This window comes from Salvia hispanica, chromosome 6 (genome assembly GCF_023119035.1).
Source record: "Salvia hispanica cultivar TCC Black 2014 chromosome 6, UniMelb_Shisp_WGS_1.0, whole genome shotgun sequence".
Taxonomy (NCBI): domain Eukaryota; kingdom Viridiplantae; phylum Streptophyta; class Magnoliopsida; order Lamiales; family Lamiaceae; genus Salvia; species Salvia hispanica.
In genome coordinates, this window is record NC_062970.1 from 2,652,124 (window position 1) to 2,674,051 (window position 21,928).

Consider the following 21,928-nt stretch of genomic DNA (forward strand, 5'->3'; position numbering starts at 1 on the left):
GACGTGGCAGGGAGAGAGAGTGGCTGGCCTATTACCATTGTTGATGCTCTAAAGTACTCTTTCATTCCACTAAAGATGATCTACTTTCAACTTTTGGTTTCAACTAAAATGATTCATTACTAAATATAAAAAAGAATTTATCAATATTTTATTCTCTCTTTTTTACTTTATTCTTCTCACTGAAGACATAAAATTAATCTGCATAAAATCCGGTGCCGCACAAGAAAGAGATCATCGACACAGTGAGTAGTAGTATTTATTTTCCATCACTTTCTTTAACGAGAAAATGCACCCCTAAAATAAACGCCTAGTATTTATTTTAAAATTTTCAAATATATTTTAGATCAATTTATTTATTGTTTTAATTTTAGTTCTGACTCCAAAAAAAAAAAAAAACAAGGCGCCAATGAGTGAATAAAACTGGAAGAGAAATGATAAAGCAGCCGGGGACGGCGGCGGTTCTACGGCTGAGAAACCTCATGGAGAGCCCCGCACCACCGCCTCCTAAGGATTACGTTCAATACCAGCACACTGACGCCTGCAGTCTCCTCAGATGGACTGCAAGGTAAGTTAATTCATCCTAGCTTTTCAATTCCGCGCGGTTATTATCATTTTAGTCTGCTCAATTAGGTTTTCCTGATATGATATTTGGGCAAAACGTTGTTGCGCCTGACTGATTCAGTCGAATGTGTCGAAGATGTGTGACGATTCATTGTGATATCGGGTGTGGAGTTTGTGCTTGTGAGATGATTCTATGATAACGAGGGATTGTGCTTGGTTGTGGCAGGGAAAGCTACGAGTTCATGTATGCGAGACCGTGGCATAAGATTAATGATTTTTATTTGGATGCGGTCAATGGCCGCCAATCGCTGCATCAAATGTTCCGAGAAGAGGTGGGGATTTGTTAAACTTGCTAAGGCTGAACTCTTTCAATATTATCTAGGTGTTTGTTTTGTTTTGTCTTTGGATATGAATGTCTGTAGTATTAGTTGGAATGATCAGGTTCTGTGGATCGACGGACGCTATCTGTTTCGTATATATAATGAGTGATAACTAAACGCGCAAAAAAAGTGCTAGTTTTGAAGTTTATTCTAAGAAATTATGGTATAATCTAGTTTGGTGAGGGAATTGTGTTGTTCCTCACCCTGCAACTCGATTATGCCTTCTTCGTGATGTTTGGCAATTAGTTTTTGCTAATTAGGCATGTTATATGCTATCGGCTATGATGATGTTTCATGAAACAACTATTTTTCGGAAGTTGTTATAGAGAGTCCAGCATTCTGTAGTAACCTAGGAATCTCCGACTCTTCATCAGTGTTTGTGTATGAGTGAATATGATATTTGATTTACCCCCTACAATCTGTCATTTATAGTCTAAGTAAGGGCTTTCCAGACTCCCAATTGGCAAATTGTGAATTGCTCGTCAGATAGGTCATAGGAGCAAGCGTCGATATAATGTTATGCATACGAATGATGAAGACAATAAGTTGCTCCCTCCTAAATATATTGGAAATGAATTCTGTATCTTTCTATTTTGATCTTGCTAAAATAGGAAACTTAATATGACTACTGGAGAGACTAAAGGGATTATGCTTGTATAATAGTTTTGATGTTGAACTGTTCACAAGGAAAGAGGAAAGTACATAAGAGGATGCGCCCTGGATTTAGTTGGGCTTTAGGATTCAGTTTTATCTTCTGTCCTAATGATTATAACGGGAAGGGAAGGGAGGCATCATGAAGATAAACTTTATATAGAGAAAGAATTCTATAATACTTTTTATTCTCTTGTTCTAATTTTCAAGTTTTTGTACACAATATCTCTTATCTGTTAACTTTTCCCTCTTGTATAAGATTAGGTTGTTCTGTTTATTTAAGGTTAATATTACTATTAAAATTCACAGACGAATGATGTAGACGCTGTCAGTGATTTTGACAAGCCTGAAGCAGAAAGTGTTCCTGTTGAGGATAGATCTGGGAGATGGGCGAGGGCCACATTCAAAATGCTTATCTCCTACAATGGCAATTCTTTTGATGGGTGGCAGAAACAGCCAGGTTTAAATACAGTCCAAGGGTGAGTGTTGTAATTTTCCATGGTGGTTTTGTTCATTTGAATGAGCGTTTCAGCTATCCATTTTAAAGCTGCTACATTTGGTTGAATTACGAAAATTTTCTTATAATTTTATAAACAGATTGGTTGAGAGTTCTCTTGGGAAATTTGTTGATGAAAAGAAAGCACAGCTGTTGAAGGAAAAGAAATTGCCATTAGAAGGGTGTGCCATGGTTGCTGGGCGAACAGATAAAGGGGTGACAGCTCTAGGACAAGTTTGTGCTTTCTGTATGCTTCAATTTTGCCTATGCATCTCGGTAGACATGCTAAATTTCATGTATATATGTTCAATGGTTTATCTTGGATGAGTGTTTATGTTTGTCTGTTTGCCATAGTCATCTTGCTGTGCTAGTTAAGATTGTTCATCTCAAGAAAACCCATTTTGATATCAAATCTTATGTTGAGGCCATCTTTTCTACAAACAAAGGGTGTTAGCTGATGACAACCTCAGAAAAATATCGGGTTTAGAAGAATTAAAGCTAGAAGCTGATTGTGCAAAATACAATCATAGGGGTGCGTTATATTGCTAACTATTTAAGTTGCTAACTCGGCTAACTCATCAATACAGTGTATTAAAAATGTCAACACGGTGACATGAAAATGTCAACACATATTATCAACACATTATATTGAAGTTCTACAAAATAATGTGTTGACATTTTAATGTCATCGTGTTGACATTTTTAACACACTGTATTGATGAGTTAGCAAGTTAGCATCTTAAGAAAGTTAGCAATTGATCACACCCCTACAATGATATCTATGATGTCTCCTTAGGCATGGTCTATATATCAATTACATCATCCTGCTTTATAATTTTCTACCAATTTGCAGTTCACTGACACCTTCTCTGCTTAGATACGTGGAGAAAAGATGTTAAAGCTCTAGACATTGAGGAAGCACTAAAATCTGCAGCACCAGGGAAGATAAGGGTCACTTCTGTTTCTCAGGTTTCATTTCAGTTATGAAGATTTTGCCATAATGAGTTCTCTACTTTTTACTTATGAAGCAACATAAGAGACTGTATATGGCAACAATTTGCAGAATCTTACCCACTTGTGTCCTGGTATATTTTAGGTCTCTCGCGATTTTCATCCTAATTTCTCTGCAAAATGGAGGCACTATTTCTATATATTTCCATTCAATGAAGAAAAGTTGGGTGAGGAAATAGGTGAATGCAAGAATATTTATTCGAATAAAGCTATTTTCCAAGATGAAGATGATGAAGGCTTGGGTGTGCCAAATAATGAAGATGATAATTATGGCCAGACTCAACAATCAGGAAGCAAACCATTCACTTTTGAAGTAAACCGTGTTAACCATCTACTACGCCAACTAGAAGGAAAATTGCTTTCGTTCAGGATGTTTGCACGAGACACTAAGGCGTCTAGGAACATGTAAGATTGACGGATCCAACTCAAATGATATTTAAAATGTCATCTCCTTATTAAAGTTTTGTGATTGCATAGTGTTCCTTGGGCTTAAGCATGGCTTACCGAAATGGATCTCTCCAGGTTTCATTGTGTGGCTTTTTTTTATAAATCTTGATTAGTTATATTTGACCATGTTTTAACTAAAAATCTGATTTTGGTTTCCTGTCGGTTTATATCATCCTTTTCCTATAGGCATTTGCAGTTCTCTCTTCACATCATAAAGGAAATCAAACTAGTAAAGTATAGAATAAATCTCATTTGGAAGCTCATTTATAATTTCATTTCTTGCATAAGAATATGATCTGCATTTGAAACGAAGCTACATATTTGTGCCTTTTAGCTATTGTATCTGTTTCGTTTTGGTTGGATGAATCAGCATTTGTCTTCATCAGGCATATTGGTCAGTATACCAATACATAGTGTGAATCCAAAGTTTAATCTTTTTCTTCGAGAAGGATTCTTAAGTCATTAGTCACTTCTAACCGCAACTTCTGCATCATATTGCAGTGGTCCACCAACAGAGTGCTTTGTCTTTCATGCACGAGCTGCAGAGGCCTATTTACCTTTTCCTAAGGTTGATAATACATATTGTACTAACTTTCATGGCATCAACATACATTTGAATCAATTAGGGCTTTACAGACTCTTATATGTTATTTTCTTGTTCTTTAACTACTGATTTCTTTTGATATTTGCATATACAGAAGGATGGAGTCAGCAGCAAGGTAATGTGTGTTGAGTTGGTCGCAAATCGATTCTTGCGTAAGGTAGCTACTCTTCACCCTAAAACTGGCACATTTTCCATCTACGGAATATTTATGTTCGTATCCTTTTCTCTATAAAAAATTTCTGTACATGTCCCGAAACTGCAAAGCATGATCGATATGTAGCCTGGATCTATCAACGAATTGATGAGGTCTGATCTGTCCTATAAAAGAAATGATCTGTAAACTTGCTGATATAGCTGCTCCCTAGAACATTATGAACACAAGGATAGGTTTATGTGATTATTATATGAGATACTATCTTTTTACCAGATCGATCTCATTGCTTTCTTGTGCTCACCAGATGGTTCGAGTTCTCGTAGCAACAGCAATTAGGGAAGCAGCTGCTGGCGCAGAAGAAGACGCATTGATAAAGCTGATGGACGCCACCTGCAGGCGCGCCACTGCTCCACCTGCACCCCCGGACGGCCTCTGCCTTGTCGATGTAGGCTATACAGAATTTGACAAGAAAATCTGCATAATCCCATAAGAGTCCCTTTCCCAACTTTTTTCTTTGAAACTGAGATATCATATAGAAAGAGTCTCATCTCACCTCATGCATGGTGAAAAGTTAAGTTAGCATGAGCAAGAAGCTCATAAATCAGTGACGATAAAACGCAATTTAGTTGGTTAGAACTTAGAACTTAAGACTTTTCTCTTCCGACCAGTTAATTGTGGGTTTGGAATCTACTCATCTGGTTTTATTTAATTATATTTTTCACTTCAAGACTAGCATTGATATAAAAAGAACATACGGCTAGTCTATACTTATTGTTATTTTTTAACTATACGAATATAGATAGCAAAACAGCTCAACTTTGATGCTAGCTCATTTTCAATTCCATTGTACTACATTAAAATTCACATTTATCATAGATACATAGTTTAGGGTCTATGGGGTGCGTTATATTGCTAACTATTTAAGCTGTTAACTCATCAATACAGTATATTAAAAATGTCAACACATAATATCAACACATTATATTGAAGTTCTATAAAATCATGTGTTGATATTATATGTTGACATTTTTAATACACTGCATTGATGAATTAACAAGTTAGCAACTTAAGAAAGTTAGCAATTGATCACACCTCTTAGGATCTATAATACTAATTCTGACAGTATTTGACTGCTTATCTATAGTTGGAGACAATTATTTTCTTTTAAGAAGGAATTTTTTATTACTCCCTCCGTCCCACAAAAATATTACACTTTCCTTTTTAGTTTGTCTCATAAAAGATGTCACATTTCTCTTTTTAGAAAAAAGTTCTCTCACATGAATATAAAAGTTATATTTTCTCTCTCCGTTTAACACACAAAACAAAACCTCCTAAAATTTCGTGTCGTCCCACAAGTGTGACATCTTTTGTGGGACGGAGGGAGTAATTGAATGGATTATATATAATGTTCGACTAATCCATGATTATGTCACATTCTATATAACATAATACTGACATTCCACTTATGATGGATTAGATAGTTAATCCACGATTAGAGACAATTATTTTCTTTTAAGAAGGAAATTTTGATAAGATTGAATGTCGTTCAACTGAATAGATTAGGCATATTGTTCAATTAATCTACGATAATGTTACATTACTTGCATTCCACGTATGATGAATTTACGTCTTCATGTGTGACAAAAAATCAGTTCTAACTCGGACGATCTCGACACAAGTTAATTTTGACCAACCGAACGTTTCGAATTGAATATTACTATATCCAAGAATCGAATGGCAAAGCGCGGGATTCTGATTTCGGTATGAAGCAGAAAACAAAAAAAGAGGATTACAATTCTTCGGCACAGATTCCCCATTTTCTCCTCCCGCCCTTCAACCCAACCGCCGCCGTCGCCGGCGGGATCTCCTCCTGCCGACGAATGGCTAGGGCACCGCTCAGCATCATTCTCAAATCAACCTCGTCGCACGCGATCGTCCTCTTCCTCTTCATCGTCCTCCTCCATCTCGCCCTGCCTTCCTCCGCGCAGCAGCCAGAGCTCGCCGCCGTGCCGCCTTCCCCCGCGCCGCAGCCGGAGGGCGACGCGCTCCTCAAATTCAAGGCGTCCGTCGCCAACAGCGCCGCCGCGCTCTCCAATTGGACCGCCGACGTGCCGCCGTGCGCCGGCAGCGCCGCGAATTGGATCGGCGTCCTGTGCGAGAACGGCACCGTCGGCGGCCTCCAGCTCCACGGCATGAGCCTGGAGGGGGCGATCGACGTCGACGCGCTCGCGCTGCTGCCTAATCTGAAGGTCCTCGTCTTCTCCCGCAACGGATTCGGCGGTCCCCTGCCTAATCTGGCGCTCCTCCCCAGCGCGAGAGCGATTTATCTCTCCAATAATAAGATGTCCGGCGCGATCGCGGCGAACGCGTTTGTTGGAATGTCGGCGTTGGCGCTGCTTGATTTGGATAACAACCGATTCTCCGGCGAGATTCCGACGTCTCTGGCCGGTCTCCCGGCGCTGCAGGAGCTGATGCTGCAGAACAATCGGTTCAAAGGCGGATTGCCGCAGTTCCGAGATGGTCAATTGAAGAACTTCAGCGTCGCCAACAACGGCCTCACCGGAGAAATCCCTACCGGCCTCAGCCATTTCGATACTTCTGCTTTTGCAGGTTAATTAGCTATTCATTCACTCTATTTCAAATTTTCAAATTTGTTTAATTTTATCTTCTGTTATGATGAGTGTGTTGATTCACTCAAGCATTGAAGTGATAATTTTGATGATAAAATTGATACATGTTGAAAAGATTATAGAATTGAAAAGTTGAAAGGATTTTGTGATATAGATAGTATAATTACTAATGATCAGGATGAATACGATTATTAATCGATTTCGTTTTTATTCTCTCATATTTTATTCGTTGCAGGTAACAAGAATTTATGTGGGAAACCACTATTACTATGCCCGGACCACCCGTTGCGGCTTTCCGTTGTTACAGTAGTAATGATGGCAATCGTGGTCGTGGCGGCGTGGGCGGCCCTAGTAGCGGTGATACCCATCCTCTGCCGGGCCCGCCGTCGTCGCCGCGCCCTAATGCAGGACCCTGACGAGCTTGCTCGAGCGGCGGCCCTGGTCCCGGGTCCGGACCCGGAGAGAATGGAGCGCGGCGAGTGTCGAGGGCATTGCCTGTTTTCGGCCCCCGCCGCGCGTAAATCGGAGGGCAACGTCGTGCGGATGACGTTCCTCCGAGAGGACCGGGACACGTTCGACATGACGGACTTGCTAAAGGCGTCGGCGGAGATCCTCGGGAGCGGCGTCTTCGGGTCGACCTACAAGGCCGCCCTGACGGAGCGGCAGAGCGTGGTGGTGAAGCGCTACCGCCACATGAGCAACGTGAGCCGGGACGACTTCCAGGAGCACATGCGGCGGCTCGGCGGCCTCCGCCACCCGAACGTCGTCCCGCTCGTCGCCTACTACTACCGCCGCGAGGAGAAGCTCCTCGTCTATGACTACGTCGACAAGACCAGCCTCGCCGCCCTCCTCCACGCCAACCGCTCCCGCTCCCGCCCCGGCCGGAAAATCCCCGACTGGCCCACGCGCCTCCGCATCGCGAAGGGCATCGCCCGGGGGCTGCTCTACCTCCACGACGAGCTCCCCATCCTCACCGCCGCCCACGGCCACCTGAAATCGTCCAACGTCATCATCGACGGCGCCAACGCGCCGTGGCTGACGGACTACGGGCTCGCCCCGGTGGTGAACCAGGAGCACGCCGAGCAGCACATGATCTCGTACAGGTCGCCGGAGTACAAGCGCTCCGGCCGGATCACGAGGAAGACGGACGTGTGGAGCTTGGGGATCCTCATCCTCGAGATCCTCACGGGGCGGTTTCCGGCGGCGTTCATCAAGCAGAGGAGGGACGGGCCGGACGCCGACGCGGCGGCGTGGGTGGCGGCGGTGGCGAACGACGAGGCCGGCGGCGTCGACGTGTTCGACGCGGGGATGGGGAGGGGAGGAGGGTGCGAGGGGGAGATGGCGAAGCTGTTGAGAATAGGGTTGGAGTGTTGTAAGGCGGATGTGGAGGAGCGGCCGGATATTAAGGAGGCGGCGCGGCTGATTGAGGAGGTGAGGGAGAGAGAAGCTGTTTGAATATGGAAATGTAGAGATTGATTTTTAGGGGGTTGATGAATATATATGTATATAATTCATATGATTAATGTGTTGAGCTTGATATTAATGGTTGTGGGTTTTTTTAGTTATCTTGTGATGATAGTGTGAGATTAGTTTTGGTAGAAGGTGTTAGTAAAACAGCTCTAGGAGATCAGATTTGTTAGTGGATTGTATATAATTAGTTTATCGATCTTAGTTATATATTGGAGAATTATAAACAAAATCAGTTCCTTATTTTTAATGAATGTTTTAAAATACAAAATCAATTTATTAATTAATTACAATTCATTCCGTATTTTTTGTAAAAATTGTGTATGGAATAGCACGGGGAAAAAGAGAATAAATATATACGAATTGAACGATTTAAAGACTGGCTCAGAAAATGAAATTCATAGAGTCGTGTAAAGTGAAGAATATTACTATCGTATTTCGACAATTGGATACCGGAAAATAATGTTCAGTCCTATGAATGAAAATTGTGGATCCCAACAACCATCCCTCGTTATTTAGACTATATTTATCAGCAACTATCCAATCTATCCTAACCATTCACCTCTTTACACCATGCTTAATTTGATATCATCTCTCACATTTTCAATATTTATCCTAACTTAACCATTCAATTTTATAAAGGTTTAATATTGACCACCCAACATTTCCATTATATATCATTTTATACTATTATTATTCTCTTCTCCATCTTGACAATTATTTTGTCCAAGTCAATCTTGGGAAGGATTCAAAATTTGTCGTAGACAATTAATCAGATATACGCTTGCATTGCTAAATTACAAGAAAACATGATAAAATGTTATGGACTAATATTTCGCCGTGCAACTAATTTTGAAGTTAAATAAAATACGCATAATAGTATTATTTAGTCAAGGATCGTTATTTGTCTAAAATACCACTACAAGTAGATTGACATAAGATTTCAATTCAAAAAATTGACATCTTTTATGATATAAGTAATACATATATCGCATTCATGAATAATTGAATATAGCAATCTTAAGAATTTAGTACACTACAATGCAATCTGAACACATCCAACATGGACATTTACCAATGTATTACTCTCTATACAACTATATTTCAATCACAAAATTCAATTTTAGTAGTGAAATAATTTTCAATTTTATAAGAAACCGCGATATGTATATGATTACGATGTTATATTAAACCTACAATGATAAAATGAGACTATATTCAGCCCGGAGAATTCGGATGGAAGGGCTCTATCTATCACCTAGAGCGGATGGTGCAGCTGAAGCCCATCTTATTAGGGGAATGAAACAACCAAGTTACACAAAACTCCATCCAATATGGATTTCATTTGCCTCAATGAATCTGTAACAGGATTCATTGTCTTACTCATCTCCAAAGAGGGAACAAAGAGATCTTGAGGGACTTTCTAACATTTTTGCCTTTTTCTCACATCCATTCTCTCTTTTGGCCAATCTACAATTTATTTTCTCTTTCAAAGAAGAAAATAAAGAATCAAGATTGAAAAAATGTCAAGCCATAGAGGGAATGGAGAGAAGAGCCAAGAGACGGTTGCGGTAGCCATCGACAAAGACAAAGGGAGCCAAGCTGCATTGAAATGGGCTGTCGATCATCTCTTGGGCAAAGGCAAAAATGTCACCCTTGTTCATGTCAAACTCAAGAGCTCTTTCCCACGTACTCTCTCTCGCTCTATATATATCTATCTATGTTATTAAAAATTCAAAGATATAAATCTAATTGTTACCTCTTATGATGATATGATTTAGTGGGAGGTAGAATGAGTTTCTCTGACAACGAGTCATCAAAAGAACTGTTCCTTCCTTTCCGCTGCTTCTGCACACGCAAGGACGTAAGAACATGCCACCTTCTTACTCTCATTATCGACTCAAATTTTCTCTCATTATCTTACACGAATTCTGGGCTCAGATTCAAGTGCATGAAGTGATACTAGAAGACTCGGACGTAGCAAAGGCCCTGAGCGAGTACGTCAAGAACAACTCCATCGAGACACTGGTGATCGGTTCCTCACCCAAGAATGGCTTTGTCAGGTAACAGATTTACCTGTTTCAGCTTATGCTAATGCTATTTTTTTTAACATCAACACACTTCACATATTATATATGAGAAGAATGGCTACTTACAAAACTCTTGGCACAGAAGATTCAAGACGGTTGATATTACAGGCAACGTGACGAAAATGGTGCCAGACTTCTGTACCGTCTACGTCATCTCCAAAGGGAAGGTCGCGTCATGCAGAACTCCCTCAATTCCCCCTCAAAGAGAGCGTTCACTTCATAACTCGGGTAGCCTGCATGATTCACGCAACGCACAGCTCAATGGAGGACGGGGTCTGTCTTTTTCACAATCTTCCAATTCCCATTTCTTCACAGTGCTATGCAACACTACTGAATCCATTCACCCCTCCCCATGTTGACAGGTAGTACGTCATCACCATATTCAGGTAGGCCATCAATGGAGGAAACAGATTCAATCAGGTAAACACGGGTTTTTATCAAATTCAGATTTAAGAAAAAAGCAAGGAAATATAACAGCACATGCATAAACAGGTCACCTTTCACCAGAGGCAAAGCTAATCGGTCGTATGGAGAGCTTCCTATGGGAGAGAGCGACATATCATTTGTGGGCTCAGCTAGGCCAAGCAGCGATCGCATGATGTCAGGATTCGATCAGGATCCCTTCGTTCCAGGCCGTCTCTCCAGCGGCTCTGACATAGATGGCCGGTTGAGTTTTGGATCTCCATTCTCCAATGCTAGAACATCTGATGCAACCAACGGTTTTGGAGTCTACTCATCCAACTCCCAGGAAAGTGGAGACTTTTCGTGGTCCGGTTCCCAAAACATGGTAAGAACACATCACTCCTGACCTTTAAAGAAGTAACTAGGATATCGAAGATTGCAACAAAGAAGCAATCGTTTAAACATAATTTTCAAGCATGACTTGATAACAAAAGCTTATCATATGACCAAATCTGTTGCTTAGATTAACGTTAGTTACACGATATATGCAGGATGATGTGGAAGCAGAGATGAGAAGGCTCAAGCAGGAGCTCAAACAGACAATGGACATGTATAGCACAGCTTGCAAGGAAGCACTCACCGCCAAACAGAAAGTATGTTATAAACTTTCTATTGGATCTCCCAAACATATACAATAGGGAAACTGGAAAGGAATACCTGAATATTTTCATTAAAAGATTATAAATAAGGGATACGGACATATTTGTAGGCATTGGAGCTTCATCGCTGGAAAGTAGAAGAACAAAAGAAACTCGAGGAGGCACACCAAGCTGAGGAAGCGGCATTAGCAATTGCAGAGATGGAGAAACAAAAATGCAGGGCTGCTATTGAGAAAGCAGAAGCAGCTCAGAGAATAGCTGAACTCGAAGCACAAAAAAGAATCAATGCTGAAATGAAGGCACTGAAAGAAGCAGATGAGAAGAATAAAGTGCTGGATAAGTTGTCACAAAACGATGCTAGATACCGCAAGTACAGCATTGACGAGATCGAATCAGCCACAGAGTACTTTGCAGAATCTCGTAAAATTGGGGAAGGTGGATATGGGCCAGTTTACAAGAGCAGCCTAGATCATACAGAAGTTGCAATAAAGGTTCTTCGCCCGGATGCAGCCCAGGGAAGATCACAGTTTCAGCAGGAGGTGAAGTTTTATACACTATATTCAACCTATTAAATTCTCACTTTTCACTCTATGGAGCAATGTTTTATTATTCTGAAAATCTGAATTCTTACCTGAATACTTGGTGAAGATGGAAAAAATCTCTGTTTTCTCTACAAAAAAATGGAGAACCAAACTTAATTACTAAACAAATATGTAGAACCTCTTCTGACTCAACCATAACTTGTTGAACAGCTTGTAAAAATAAGATTTTAGATGCTGAAAATACATGCCTGGTTTAAAGGATAATTGATACATGTTCTTGATTTTGTTACAACTCATAGTAAGTTAACTCTTTCTGTTGTGATGCAGGTTGAAGTTCTTTGTTGCATTCGACATCCTAACATGGTTCTCCTCCTAGGAGCATGTCCAGAGTACGGGTGCCTTGTCTATGAGTACATGGCTAATGGAAGCTTAGATGATCGCCTATTTAGGCGAGGAAACACTCCAGTGCTCCCTTGGCAACTCAGATTCCGTATAGCTGCAGAAATAGCCACTGGACTCCTTTTCCTCCATCAGGCAAAGCCAGAACCACTTGTACACAGAGATCTAAAACCAGGCAACATTTTGCTTGACCGCAACTTTGTGAGCAAGATAAGTGATGTTGGATTGGCCAGGCTTGTTCCCCCTTCAGTAGCTGATTCAGTTACACAATATCGAATGACATCAGCTGCTGGAACATTCTGCTACATAGACCCCGAATATCAACAGACCGGAATGCTTGGCCTAAAATCTGATGTATACTCACTTGGGGTTATGCTGCTCCAAATTGTAACAGCCAGATCCCCAATGGGATTAACTCATCATGTTGAGAAGTCCATTGAGAAGGGAACCTTCGCTCAGATGCTTGATCCAGAAGTTCATGACTGGCCTGTCGAAGAGGCCATAACTTTTGCCAAGCTAGCACTTAAGTGCACGGAATTGAGAAGAAAAGACAGACCTGATCTTGGAACTGTGGTGCTACCCGAACTGAACAGATTAAGAATGCTTGCTGAAGAATCCATGCCCAGCTATCACTAATTGTAAAAAACCGAACTCTTGATATGATCTGCCCTCTTCTTCCATATAACAGCCTCTTGATCAACCTCAGAAGTTATACTCGGATCATGTAGGCATAAAAAGGCCTTTTAGTGGCTGGATGCATACAATACAGAAATCTAAAGACAGCCACCTAACACATTTTTGTTGGTTTTTTAAGACAGACATCTTTTTTGCACCTTACTCTGGTTCAGATTTTGTGTGTATGATTTTTACAAATCTAAGAATGAAGATCAATTCTATTCCTACAGCCTTGCAGCTATATGTTAGTTGTCAATCTGACTCAATCAAAAGAATCAAATTCTTGTAATTAAAAATCCCCATGTACAAATGTGTAATATGTTTGCCATAGAAACCTTGACTTCAAGTACAGAATCATTCTCGTGACATAACCAAGTTTTATTATCACTACTTTGTTTAAACTTACACTTGTGGAGTTTGGTGCATCTTATGTATCTGCAATATAAGATGCTACATGAAATAACGCAGATGTTTCGGACTAACATAAGACATATAGTTATTTGTTCTCCTGAAGATGTGTCATCCTACATATACCTCGTTTATATTCGTTAGGAAGGCATATTTTGGATGTTGGAAGGACTATAATTTGAGTTTAGAGAATGGAAGCATCCCACTACATATACACAAGCAAACATGGTAGTGTTTGCACATAACTCATTGATGTTTTCTACAAAATCACAGAATTTGTGAGATATGGATAGAAATATGCCACAATTTTTTACAAAGTAAAAACTAAATATTGATATATTATAAAAAATATACACCAACTGCAGGGGGCATTTTTATTCATTCAACCCTTCATGACATGAACTCTGAGCCCATACCCTTGCTTTTCAATCAACCTCTAAAGAGGAAAATCTGAATAAAAGGAAATTCCACTCTTGGTTACCACATATCCTCAGGTTTTCTGTAGGCTTCATCATTTAAAGGTTTCAATCAGAACATAACCTGTCGGGATAAGAGTTTTCTATCTAGAATCAAAGCAAACCTCAAACAAACTGCCTCTACAAATTCTGTATGTTGAATGATCCTACATATGCACCACCTACGACCAGCTCATGGGCCATTCCCATCCAAGGTAGACAAACATTCTTGTCCATTCCACAGATAATTTCACCAACTCCATCGCATATTGCAATACCCTGTAGTGTTCGGTCTTTGTCTGCTGAAAATAGAAGACATAAATTCTCTGAAGGAGTTTGAGCTGACAGGAAGAAAACTATCAGAATGCATTTGATTGATATGATAGTGAGGACTACTCATCAATTCATCAGTAATTCCAAAAGATTTGATTACTCCGGAATTTTTTCTTAAGGTAGATTGAGATGAGCATTTTGTATGTCCAATGCTTTTTCTTTGTGTACTCCATAACTGCATCTGAGCTCAAGTGAAAGTCTCCTTTTCCCATAACCTCAAACACTAGTGGATCTGTCTGCACTGACACCAAATCACTGGAGTTGAGCTTTCTCAAGGCAAAATTTAAATTCCTTCCAAGCCTCTTATCCAGGTAGGCATCAACAACACATCCATATGTCACAAGATCAGGAACCACTCCTTCATGTCTCATATGGTCAAGGCTCAAATGCAGATCCCATAGCAAAGACATTTTAGAGAATGCAAGTGTCCTGATATTAAATGTAGTGAGATCGGGAGTGAACCCTGTTTCCACCATTCTCACAAATTCTCTCTGCAAGCTTTTCATTTTGAAGTTAGCAGCATAAGATAGTAGGAGAAGGTTCCAAAGAAGATTCCCAACATTTCTTCTACCAAGACCTACATCATGTATGAAACGACCTAACTCATAGAACTTATTTTCCTTTATATATGCAAATGCAATGGCCCTAATACCTTCTTCCTCAATCAGAATCCTTGATCTCTTCAGACGACTATAAGCAACTTCAACATCAGGCAGCGAACAAAATGCACAATAATACAATATATATGCATTCCCAGTCACTGAATCCACAGAATAACCCATTGAGACCATCTCCTTAATTAAAATTTCCATGCATTCCAGCCTCCCGGTCCTTCCAAAATAAGAAATAGCCAAACTAAAAATTTCCTGAAGTAGATTAACATCTTTCAGTTGCATTTGGAGCAGAATTCTGTTAACCATGCTAAAATCTTGAATGCTGCCATACAGAATGATTAATTTAGAAACTACTTCAGCATCAGGAACACATGCACTGTTCATCAATTCATCCCAAATTTCCAATGCTTTAGAGAACAACCCATTGCGAGCATAATGCAGCACCAGAGTTGATAAAGTAGTATTTTCGGGCAACAGCACATCTGGTGTATTCTCAAGAAATTTTTCTTTGGGAACCAGAGGCAATCTTTCTCCACTTAAGCCATGTGCAAGTGAATCAGAACCATGAGCACCACGTCTATCAGCATAATCCTCGCAGTTCCCCTGCAAACTCTGTTCTAAGAATACCCACAACTCGTCTTTCCAACATGCTAGCACATTAAGGGCACACAAATACTACATATTCCTATTAAATTGAAGCAATCAATGCAGTACCATAAGCATCCAAATAAAATCTGACTACCATAGTAAAGTGCCACCTTGGATTATAACTTCTATTTCAATTAACTTCAAATTCTTAATCAAAATGGCAATAATGACAGAAAACCTTGAAGGATTTGCTCCTTCCCTCTAAGTAAGGAAAAACAATCTTCTCAGCTAACCTACTGAGAGCACCGTTTCAGTTTAACCCAAACTAATACTACTATTATTGAACTTAATCAATTCTCCAATTTTCAAACGTAAGAGAACCAAAACAACACTGAAATATACCAGATTCATCCAAAATTACACTATTACTAATCCGGAGTTAGTACTTATGCAACTAGTTCTTATATACGTTATCATATGGAATGAAACTACTATCCAATACACGCAGTGAACCAACACAATACTGAATTAACTCAGTTTACTCCAAAATTATACAGTTTCTAATCCGAAGTTAGTACTTCTGCACTTGATACATTATCACATGAAATGAATTACTATAAAATTACAATCCAATACCAATAGTATACTAATTCTTAATGCAAAAAAACGATTCAAGAGAAAAACGAGTACCTTTGAGCGAAATGACTGGACGGAATCCCAATCCTTTGAGCATAATCGCCTGAAACGGTAACGTTTCACCGTATTAAAGGTAGTTGGAGCGAACACCATTATCGCTACCGCCATTTTCCTTTTTTTTGAGAGAGAAAGCAAAATCATAACAGTATATATATCTTTTTTTTTGCTTGTCGATATTTTGGGCCTTTTAGTGGCCAAATAAGTAGATAGTGGGCTTCAACCAATGGCCCAATAGCAAAAAACCCATTTTATTGGAATCAATTTAGAAATATCTAAAAAAAAACAGATTTTAATTTATCTTGTAGTTGTGGAGTATTATAACAAGTAGTATAGTACTACCTCCGTCCACCAAAATTTGTTCCATTTTTTCATTTTCGTCCGTCCCCAAAATTTATCATATTTTACTTTTACTATTTTTGGTAGTGGACGATCTCATGTTCCACTAACTCATTTCTACTCACATTTTATTATAAAACTAATTTATAAAAATAGGATCCACAATCCACTAACTTTTTCAACTCATTTTCCATTACATTTCTTAAAACCCGTGTCAGGTTAAACTGGGACAAATTTTAGTGGACGGAGGTAGTATATATTTTAAATTACAATGCACACACCCCATTGGCTCATTCACAATAATTAATTGGAGAATGGAGAAGAAACGTTTGACTTAATATGTTGTGTTTCGTCGTCCAATACAATAATGTACTGATGTAAATGAATATAAACTAAAATGGTCTTCTATATAAAATAGCTTTGACTAATTACTAAATTGGCACGAGAAATTAAATGAAACTAAATTATTAAATAGGCTTAAAGAAAACTTAAAATATTAGTGCTATCTTTATTCTTTGGAGTCAAATATCATGATTTTGAGCTTAACTTGGACAGTCACGTTATGAACCAATTTTTATATTATTATGGAGTATATATTTACTAGTATACAATATAACATAAAATTCATGAATAAAAATTTAAAATACATTGTGCCATATAAGTTGTCTAAGAGCAAGCTATACTAGCAACAATGCTTTCAATTCTCCCTTTCCTTTTGTTGCTTTCAAATAATTATTTCCAATATAAGTTTTCATGAATAGATCCAAAGTTGATAAAGTGTAGAGACCCTTAAAGTCAATAGTGGCCATTTTTTATTTAATGTTTGCCAATTTATTGACAATGAGGGGACCTCACCTTTGGCTTTTTTTATTTATATTTTTTCCTAGTATATATTCTCTTTTTTTCCCTCTTTTAGTTAAAACATAGACCAAATCCAATGCATTGAAATAGTAATTAAACTATTTATAACTATTGCTGTGGACAATATGATTCATTTGTTTTCTTCCTACGTGTCGTACTGTCGTTATGGGTTGTGGGCATCTTGTTTTCTCAGATGTATATTTATTTGAATATGATATATTGATATAGAGTTGGATTTAGTAAGTTTTTTTAATAAAATTAACTCCATTGGAATTTATACTCGACTATGATTTGTGACTATGGCCTTTCATCTAGTGACAGAGGCGTGGGCAATATCTATTTATATACTATTATTGAAAAGTTTTTACTCTACATTTTTCTTGGATGGTCCTATTATAACTCGATTCATGGATAGGTTGTAAATCGTAAAAAATATCTTAAAAAGCTTAATAAAAAATTTACGATGAGATTTAAATTCATTGACTTCAAATAACTTTGAAACTCAATCATTTATTCGACCAATAACTCTTATGAAGAAAGCTTTATTGTATGATTCATGTGACACAATATTTCAGACGATCCTAGGTTTGGTCGTCGACTAACCTAGCCTTGGTTCATGAGTATTGTTAGAGGTGTTTGGTTTGTAAAATTATAATTATACGATTAAATTTGTAATGTATTTGATTTATGAAATTGAATTTTATAACTTAATCCTAGATGAATAGTCAGTCATGTGATAATTAGTAATAGCTAAACCAATCCTACTAAATAACTTCACGACTTAATTCTAAATTATATTTTATTAATATTTTATTCAGTAAACCAAAAACCACCTCATAAAACTTCATATTTGCATTTTATTTATTTCAAAGGGAATGATAACATTGATGTATTTGGACTATTCTCATGTGGTCGTATATATAAATAAAAGATACTCTCCATCTAAAATTCAAGAATTTACTTGATTATATGGCACTAAGGTTTGCATACTCTGAAAAGTGGAGTGATCATGGCACTCTTTTACACGTGAAATTTGGTGAAAAAAAAATGTGACTACTTTACTATTCTTTTTTATTCATTTTTTATATACATGACGATGGATTACCTTTTTTTTCTTAATTAACTTTTGACAAAATGCATTGCAATTAGCACCATTTGGATTGATGATCTAAAAAGAGGGGGCATGAAATCAACAAAGTCATAACTTTGCACTTTCTTATTTGTGGGCTTAACACAAATCTCAATTTCAATACAAAGAAATGCTTGTTGTTAGCAAAAGGCCACAAGTCTCAATTTCAATCACATGCCTAGAGATATAAGAGTACTTTTTACTAGCATTGTTTTTGTTGAGTCCATATTAGTAGTATGTTTATTTTGATTATAATCTCTTAATAATAGTGTTATGATCATGTTGATAATTTTGCACATAGAAATCATAGCTCAATTTATTTTTTATTCATTTATTTAAGTTTATGAAGAAAATGAAAATTTTAGCTTTGATTTTTATTGTTACTCAATCAGAATGGAAACCTTATCATACTCATACTCAAGCAAATTATTAAAATTTGTGTTAACGATAGTTGAAATAAGAACTTATAAAAAAGGGATAATAACAATTTAAATTATAAAATAATTCCAATTGAAATGTACGATGATCCATAAGATTTTACTTTCTTATTATTATATGTTAAAAAATGTTAAATGAGGCCAAAAAAAGACGAAATAATCAGAAAACTTTGTTTCTCAATGCAGTAAATAAGGATGTGGAAAACAAGACAGGAATTCTCTACAATTATACTGTAGAACAATTGAAGGGATGTGGCGCAGCTCGGTAGCGCGTTTGTCCAATTCAATTCAGTGAGGTCTTTCATTCACATTTTTTTCCTCCAAGAACGTTTTCTAAAACTCCTTGACCCCCAAATTTTGAGTAACCCGAGATCGCCAAATGTTTGGGAGTTCCTCTATTCAATCATTTTCCTTCTTCTTATTGTTGGATATCTCGTTCGTACACATCTTTTCTTTGTTTTCCAGGACTCTAGTGAGTTACAGACAGAGTTCGAAAAGGTCAAATCTTTGATGATTCCATCATCTTTGGTCAAATTCTGGTCAGTCCCATAATTTTTAAAATTGGAATATTAAATCACGAAATTTTAATATTTGTCATTTATTCCATTCATGAATAAATCAATGTCTTTTGGTGACGTTAAAAAGACATTGTTTCAATATAATAAGAAATAATAAAACTATAAAAAAGATTTTTTAAAAAAAAGATATTTATTATAATAAAACACGTCGATTTGAACATCATCAAAAGACGACATTTTGTATATGAATAAAATAAATGAGAAATGATTTTTATTTACAATTATAGGCATCAAAATTCATGGCAAACATTCAATCAAGAAAGGGATGTGTTCTTTCGTCTTTTATTTAGCGAAGACTTGTACCTAATAAAGCATTGGGGTCTAGTTTTAGCCCAATGCAATTATTACTAATTTTGATATTCATACACAAATACTACTCCTAGTATTATTTTGGACATACAGGGACATATAACTTATAAAATTATAAAACAAAATAAAATAAAATAAAACTATACGTATCAATGCCCTTCTTCCTAATTGTGACTTGAAACATACTAACCTTATGTAGAAAGAAAAGGAATTCAAAATGGATAGTTAATGTGTTTCAAAATCCCTACAGGGAAAGGAGTGGGAAGATGAGATGAGGGATTAGAGGATTATCCTTATTAGGACTTTCTAAAAACACCTTCTGTCACGTCATTAGGATTTCTCACCCCACTGCCACATCACTAGGACATCCCACTACACAATAGTGGACTAGCACTAGGACTAGCCGACGCCCTAGCCAATAAAATAAATTAAAAAAATACGATTAATTCATTTTAATTGTTGGTGTTTATCAAATACACAAAAAATGAAGTAATGAGTTGTAAATATTGAGTATAAATAAAAAAAATAAAAAAATGGGACGTCCTACCTCTTGTCCGTCGCCAGCCCACAATAACGGACGAGCGCACAGATAAGCAGGCGGACGTCCACCTTTTACGACGGACGACCTCTCGTCCTCCTGAGACGTCCGTCACCCGCTCGCGACTCGCCGTCCACAATAGTAGACTAGCACACGGACTGGCGGCTAGTCCGCTATTGTAGATGCTCTTATCGATTTGAAGAAAAGATATTATTTGTTGGATACCAAATCCATTAATTAGGAGTACTATTATTATCAATTTTTTTTATTATTATTTAAATTTAAATAAAATAGAGACAGTCACCCGCTATGAAGTGTATAAGTTAAATAGGTGCCTAAATGTAGGATGGTAGGAATCCTATAAATTTGAAGGTTTCTCTTTTTGGGATGGTTATTGGCCTCATAATGTGGCACATTATGTATCTATTCAACTATTTTGCATGAATACATTTTCCAAATGACCACTCTACCATAGTTGTATACATATTTTTAGTTCGACACGATATGGTGGATGACTCATACCAATACTTTCATGTTCAATTATGATACAGCTAGATTGATGGATTTTCTTTTGAGTTAACCACTTTTATTATACTCCATTAATTACATAAGGAAAGGAGTAGTTGTAGATTCTTTTATCCTTGGTTAAAAATAGAACGAATGTAAAAACATTGAATCCAATTCGCATTCCCTATGTTCGATTTTATTAGGCCATTTTCATCGATCACATATACAAATTCTAAAAAAAAGGTGTGGGCAGATTTTTCTTGTGTCATTTGGTGAGAGTAATTTTATAATACTCCATATTCATTACTGTTAGTCCACAAAAATAGCACTAGTACTAGTATTTTTTTCCATTTTGGATCGTTAATCGAAATTAATCGGTATGTTCTATAGTAATAAGTTTCATTCTCTAATAAGTAACGTGAGTCACAATTTTTATTACAATACTTCAATTATTTTTTTATTCTAAAGATTAGAGTGAGTAATTAATCATGAGACTAAAATTCTCTGGTTCGAGTCACCGTAATGTGATTATTACTAATATTTATATTCATTTGTCTATCAAATATTGTACTCCTAAACCACATACTATTATTTATTACAAATAGTATTATTTTTTAAGGACGGAGATAGTAGGTTAGATGAGTAACTGATGAATACATAAATAATATTCATAGCTAGAGATTACGGATAATAATGAAATGCAAACTTTATATATTGTACAACTTTCAAACTTATCAACATAGTGTCAACATAATGTCAATTATTTAAAATTTCAAGATTTTGATGTCAACACAGCGCCAACATACCGCCAACATAACGTCAACCATTGACACTGTGTTGACATTTTTGTTGTTGTTATTTTGTCATCTGTTGATATTTTCTAACGATCCAAATTATAGTTTGGAGTTTGTACAATATTTAAAGTTTGCATTTGATTACATCTTTAAAGATTATAGTAGTATATATTATCG

General features: G+C 37.5%; 4 protein-coding genes and 1 long non-coding RNA gene across 8 annotated transcripts; 3 read left to right on the forward strand and 2 right to left on the reverse strand.

Annotated features, from left to right (window-relative positions):
* Nucleotides 1-389: 389 nt before the first annotated feature.
* Nucleotides 390-5,031, forward strand: LOC125191726 (tRNA pseudouridine synthase A). Its single transcript, XM_048089131.1, has 9 exons — nt 390-565; nt 788-893; nt 1,902-2,071; nt 2,190-2,335; nt 2,966-3,057; nt 3,185-3,504; nt 4,048-4,114; nt 4,245-4,307; nt 4,609-5,031. Exons 1-9 carry the CDS (start codon nt 432-434, stop codon nt 4,792-4,794), a joined length of 1,284 nt encoding a protein of 427 aa, XP_047945088.1. The 5' UTR covers nt 390-431; the 3' UTR covers nt 4,795-5,031.
* Nucleotides 5,032-6,184: 1,153 nt separating this feature from the next.
* LOC125193614 (pollen receptor-like kinase 4) lies at nt 6,185-8,389 on the forward strand. The gene is made up of 2 exons (XM_048091445.1): nt 6,185-6,914; nt 7,170-8,389. The coding sequence occupies exons 1-2, from the start codon at nt 6,185-6,187 to the stop codon at nt 8,387-8,389; spliced, it is 1,950 nt and encodes a 649-aa protein (XP_047947402.1).
* A 1,325-nt stretch (nt 8,390-9,714) lies between these two features.
* On the reverse strand, nt 9,715-10,674 carry LOC125194422. Of its 2 annotated transcripts, none has more exons than XR_007171750.1 (3): nt 10,558-10,674; nt 10,326-10,477; nt 9,715-10,249 (listed from the first exon to the last, which is right to left on the reverse strand). It is a non-coding gene; the product is annotated as an uncharacterized LOC125194422 (long non-coding RNA). The 2 variants fall into 2 exon arrangements; XR_007171751.1 differs by having other exon boundaries at nt 10,326-10,455; nt 10,558-10,622.
* Nucleotides 9,925-13,575, forward strand: LOC125194419 (U-box domain-containing protein 52-like). Of its 3 annotated transcripts, none has more exons than XM_048092619.1 (9): nt 9,925-10,090; nt 10,183-10,265; nt 10,343-10,464; nt 10,574-10,764; nt 10,854-10,911; nt 10,984-11,278; nt 11,445-11,546; nt 11,663-12,091; nt 12,422-13,575. In XM_048092619.1, the coding sequence occupies exons 1-9, from the start codon at nt 9,925-9,927 to the stop codon at nt 13,127-13,129; spliced, it is 2,154 nt and encodes a 717-aa protein (XP_047948576.1). In that variant the 3' UTR covers nt 13,130-13,575. The 3 variants fall into 3 exon arrangements, with proteins under 3 accessions (XP_047948576.1, XP_047948577.1, XP_047948578.1); XM_048092620.1 differs by having other exon boundaries at nt 10,577-10,764; XM_048092621.1 differs by lacking the exons at nt 9,925-10,090; nt 10,183-10,265 and having other exon boundaries at nt 10,414-10,464; nt 10,600-10,764.
* A 184-nt stretch (nt 13,576-13,759) lies between these two features.
* LOC125194420 (pentatricopeptide repeat-containing protein At3g42630-like) lies at nt 13,760-16,367 on the reverse strand. Its single transcript, XM_048092622.1, has 2 exons — nt 16,257-16,367; nt 13,760-15,581 (listed from the first exon to the last, which is right to left on the reverse strand). Exons 1-2 carry the CDS (start codon nt 16,353-16,355, stop codon nt 14,439-14,441), a joined length of 1,242 nt encoding a protein of 413 aa, XP_047948579.1. The 5' UTR covers nt 16,356-16,367; the 3' UTR covers nt 13,760-14,438.
* Nucleotides 16,368-21,928: the final 5,561 nt, after the last annotated feature.

Coding starts and splice junctions, on each gene's coding strand:
- LOC125191726 (XM_048089131.1), top strand. CDS start 432: ATGATAAAGCAGCCGGGGACGGCGGCGGTTCTACGGCTGAGAAACCTC. Junction 566..787: donor CTCCTCAGATGGACTGCAAG/GTAAGTTAATTC, acceptor TGGTTGTGGCAG/GGAAAGCTACGAGTTCATGT. Junction 2,072..2,189: donor GGTTTAAATACAGTCCAAGG/GTGAGTGTTGTA, acceptor TTTTATAAACAG/ATTGGTTGAGAGTTCTCTTG.
- LOC125193614 (XM_048091445.1), top strand. CDS start 6,185: ATGGCTAGGGCACCGCTCAGCATCATTCTCAAATCAACCTCGTCGCAC. Junction 6,915..7,169: donor CGATACTTCTGCTTTTGCAG/GTTAATTAGCTA, acceptor TATTCGTTGCAG/GTAACAAGAATTTATGTGGG.
- LOC125194419 (XM_048092619.1), top strand. CDS start 9,925: ATGTCAAGCCATAGAGGGAATGGAGAGAAGAGCCAAGAGACGGTTGCG. Junction 10,465..10,573: donor CCCAAGAATGGCTTTGTCAG/GTAACAGATTTA, acceptor CTCTTGGCACAG/AAGATTCAAGACGGTTGATA. Junction 10,912..10,983: donor GAGGAAACAGATTCAATCAG/GTAAACACGGGT, acceptor ATGCATAAACAG/GTCACCTTTCACCAGAGGCA.
- LOC125194420 (XM_048092622.1), bottom strand. CDS start 16,355: ATGGTGTTCGCTCCAACTACCTTTAATACGGTGAAACGTTACCGTTTC. Junction 15,582..16,256: donor TCCAGTCATTTCGCTCAAAG/GTACTCGTTTTT, acceptor CAGAGTTTGCAG/GGGAACTGCGAGGATTATGC.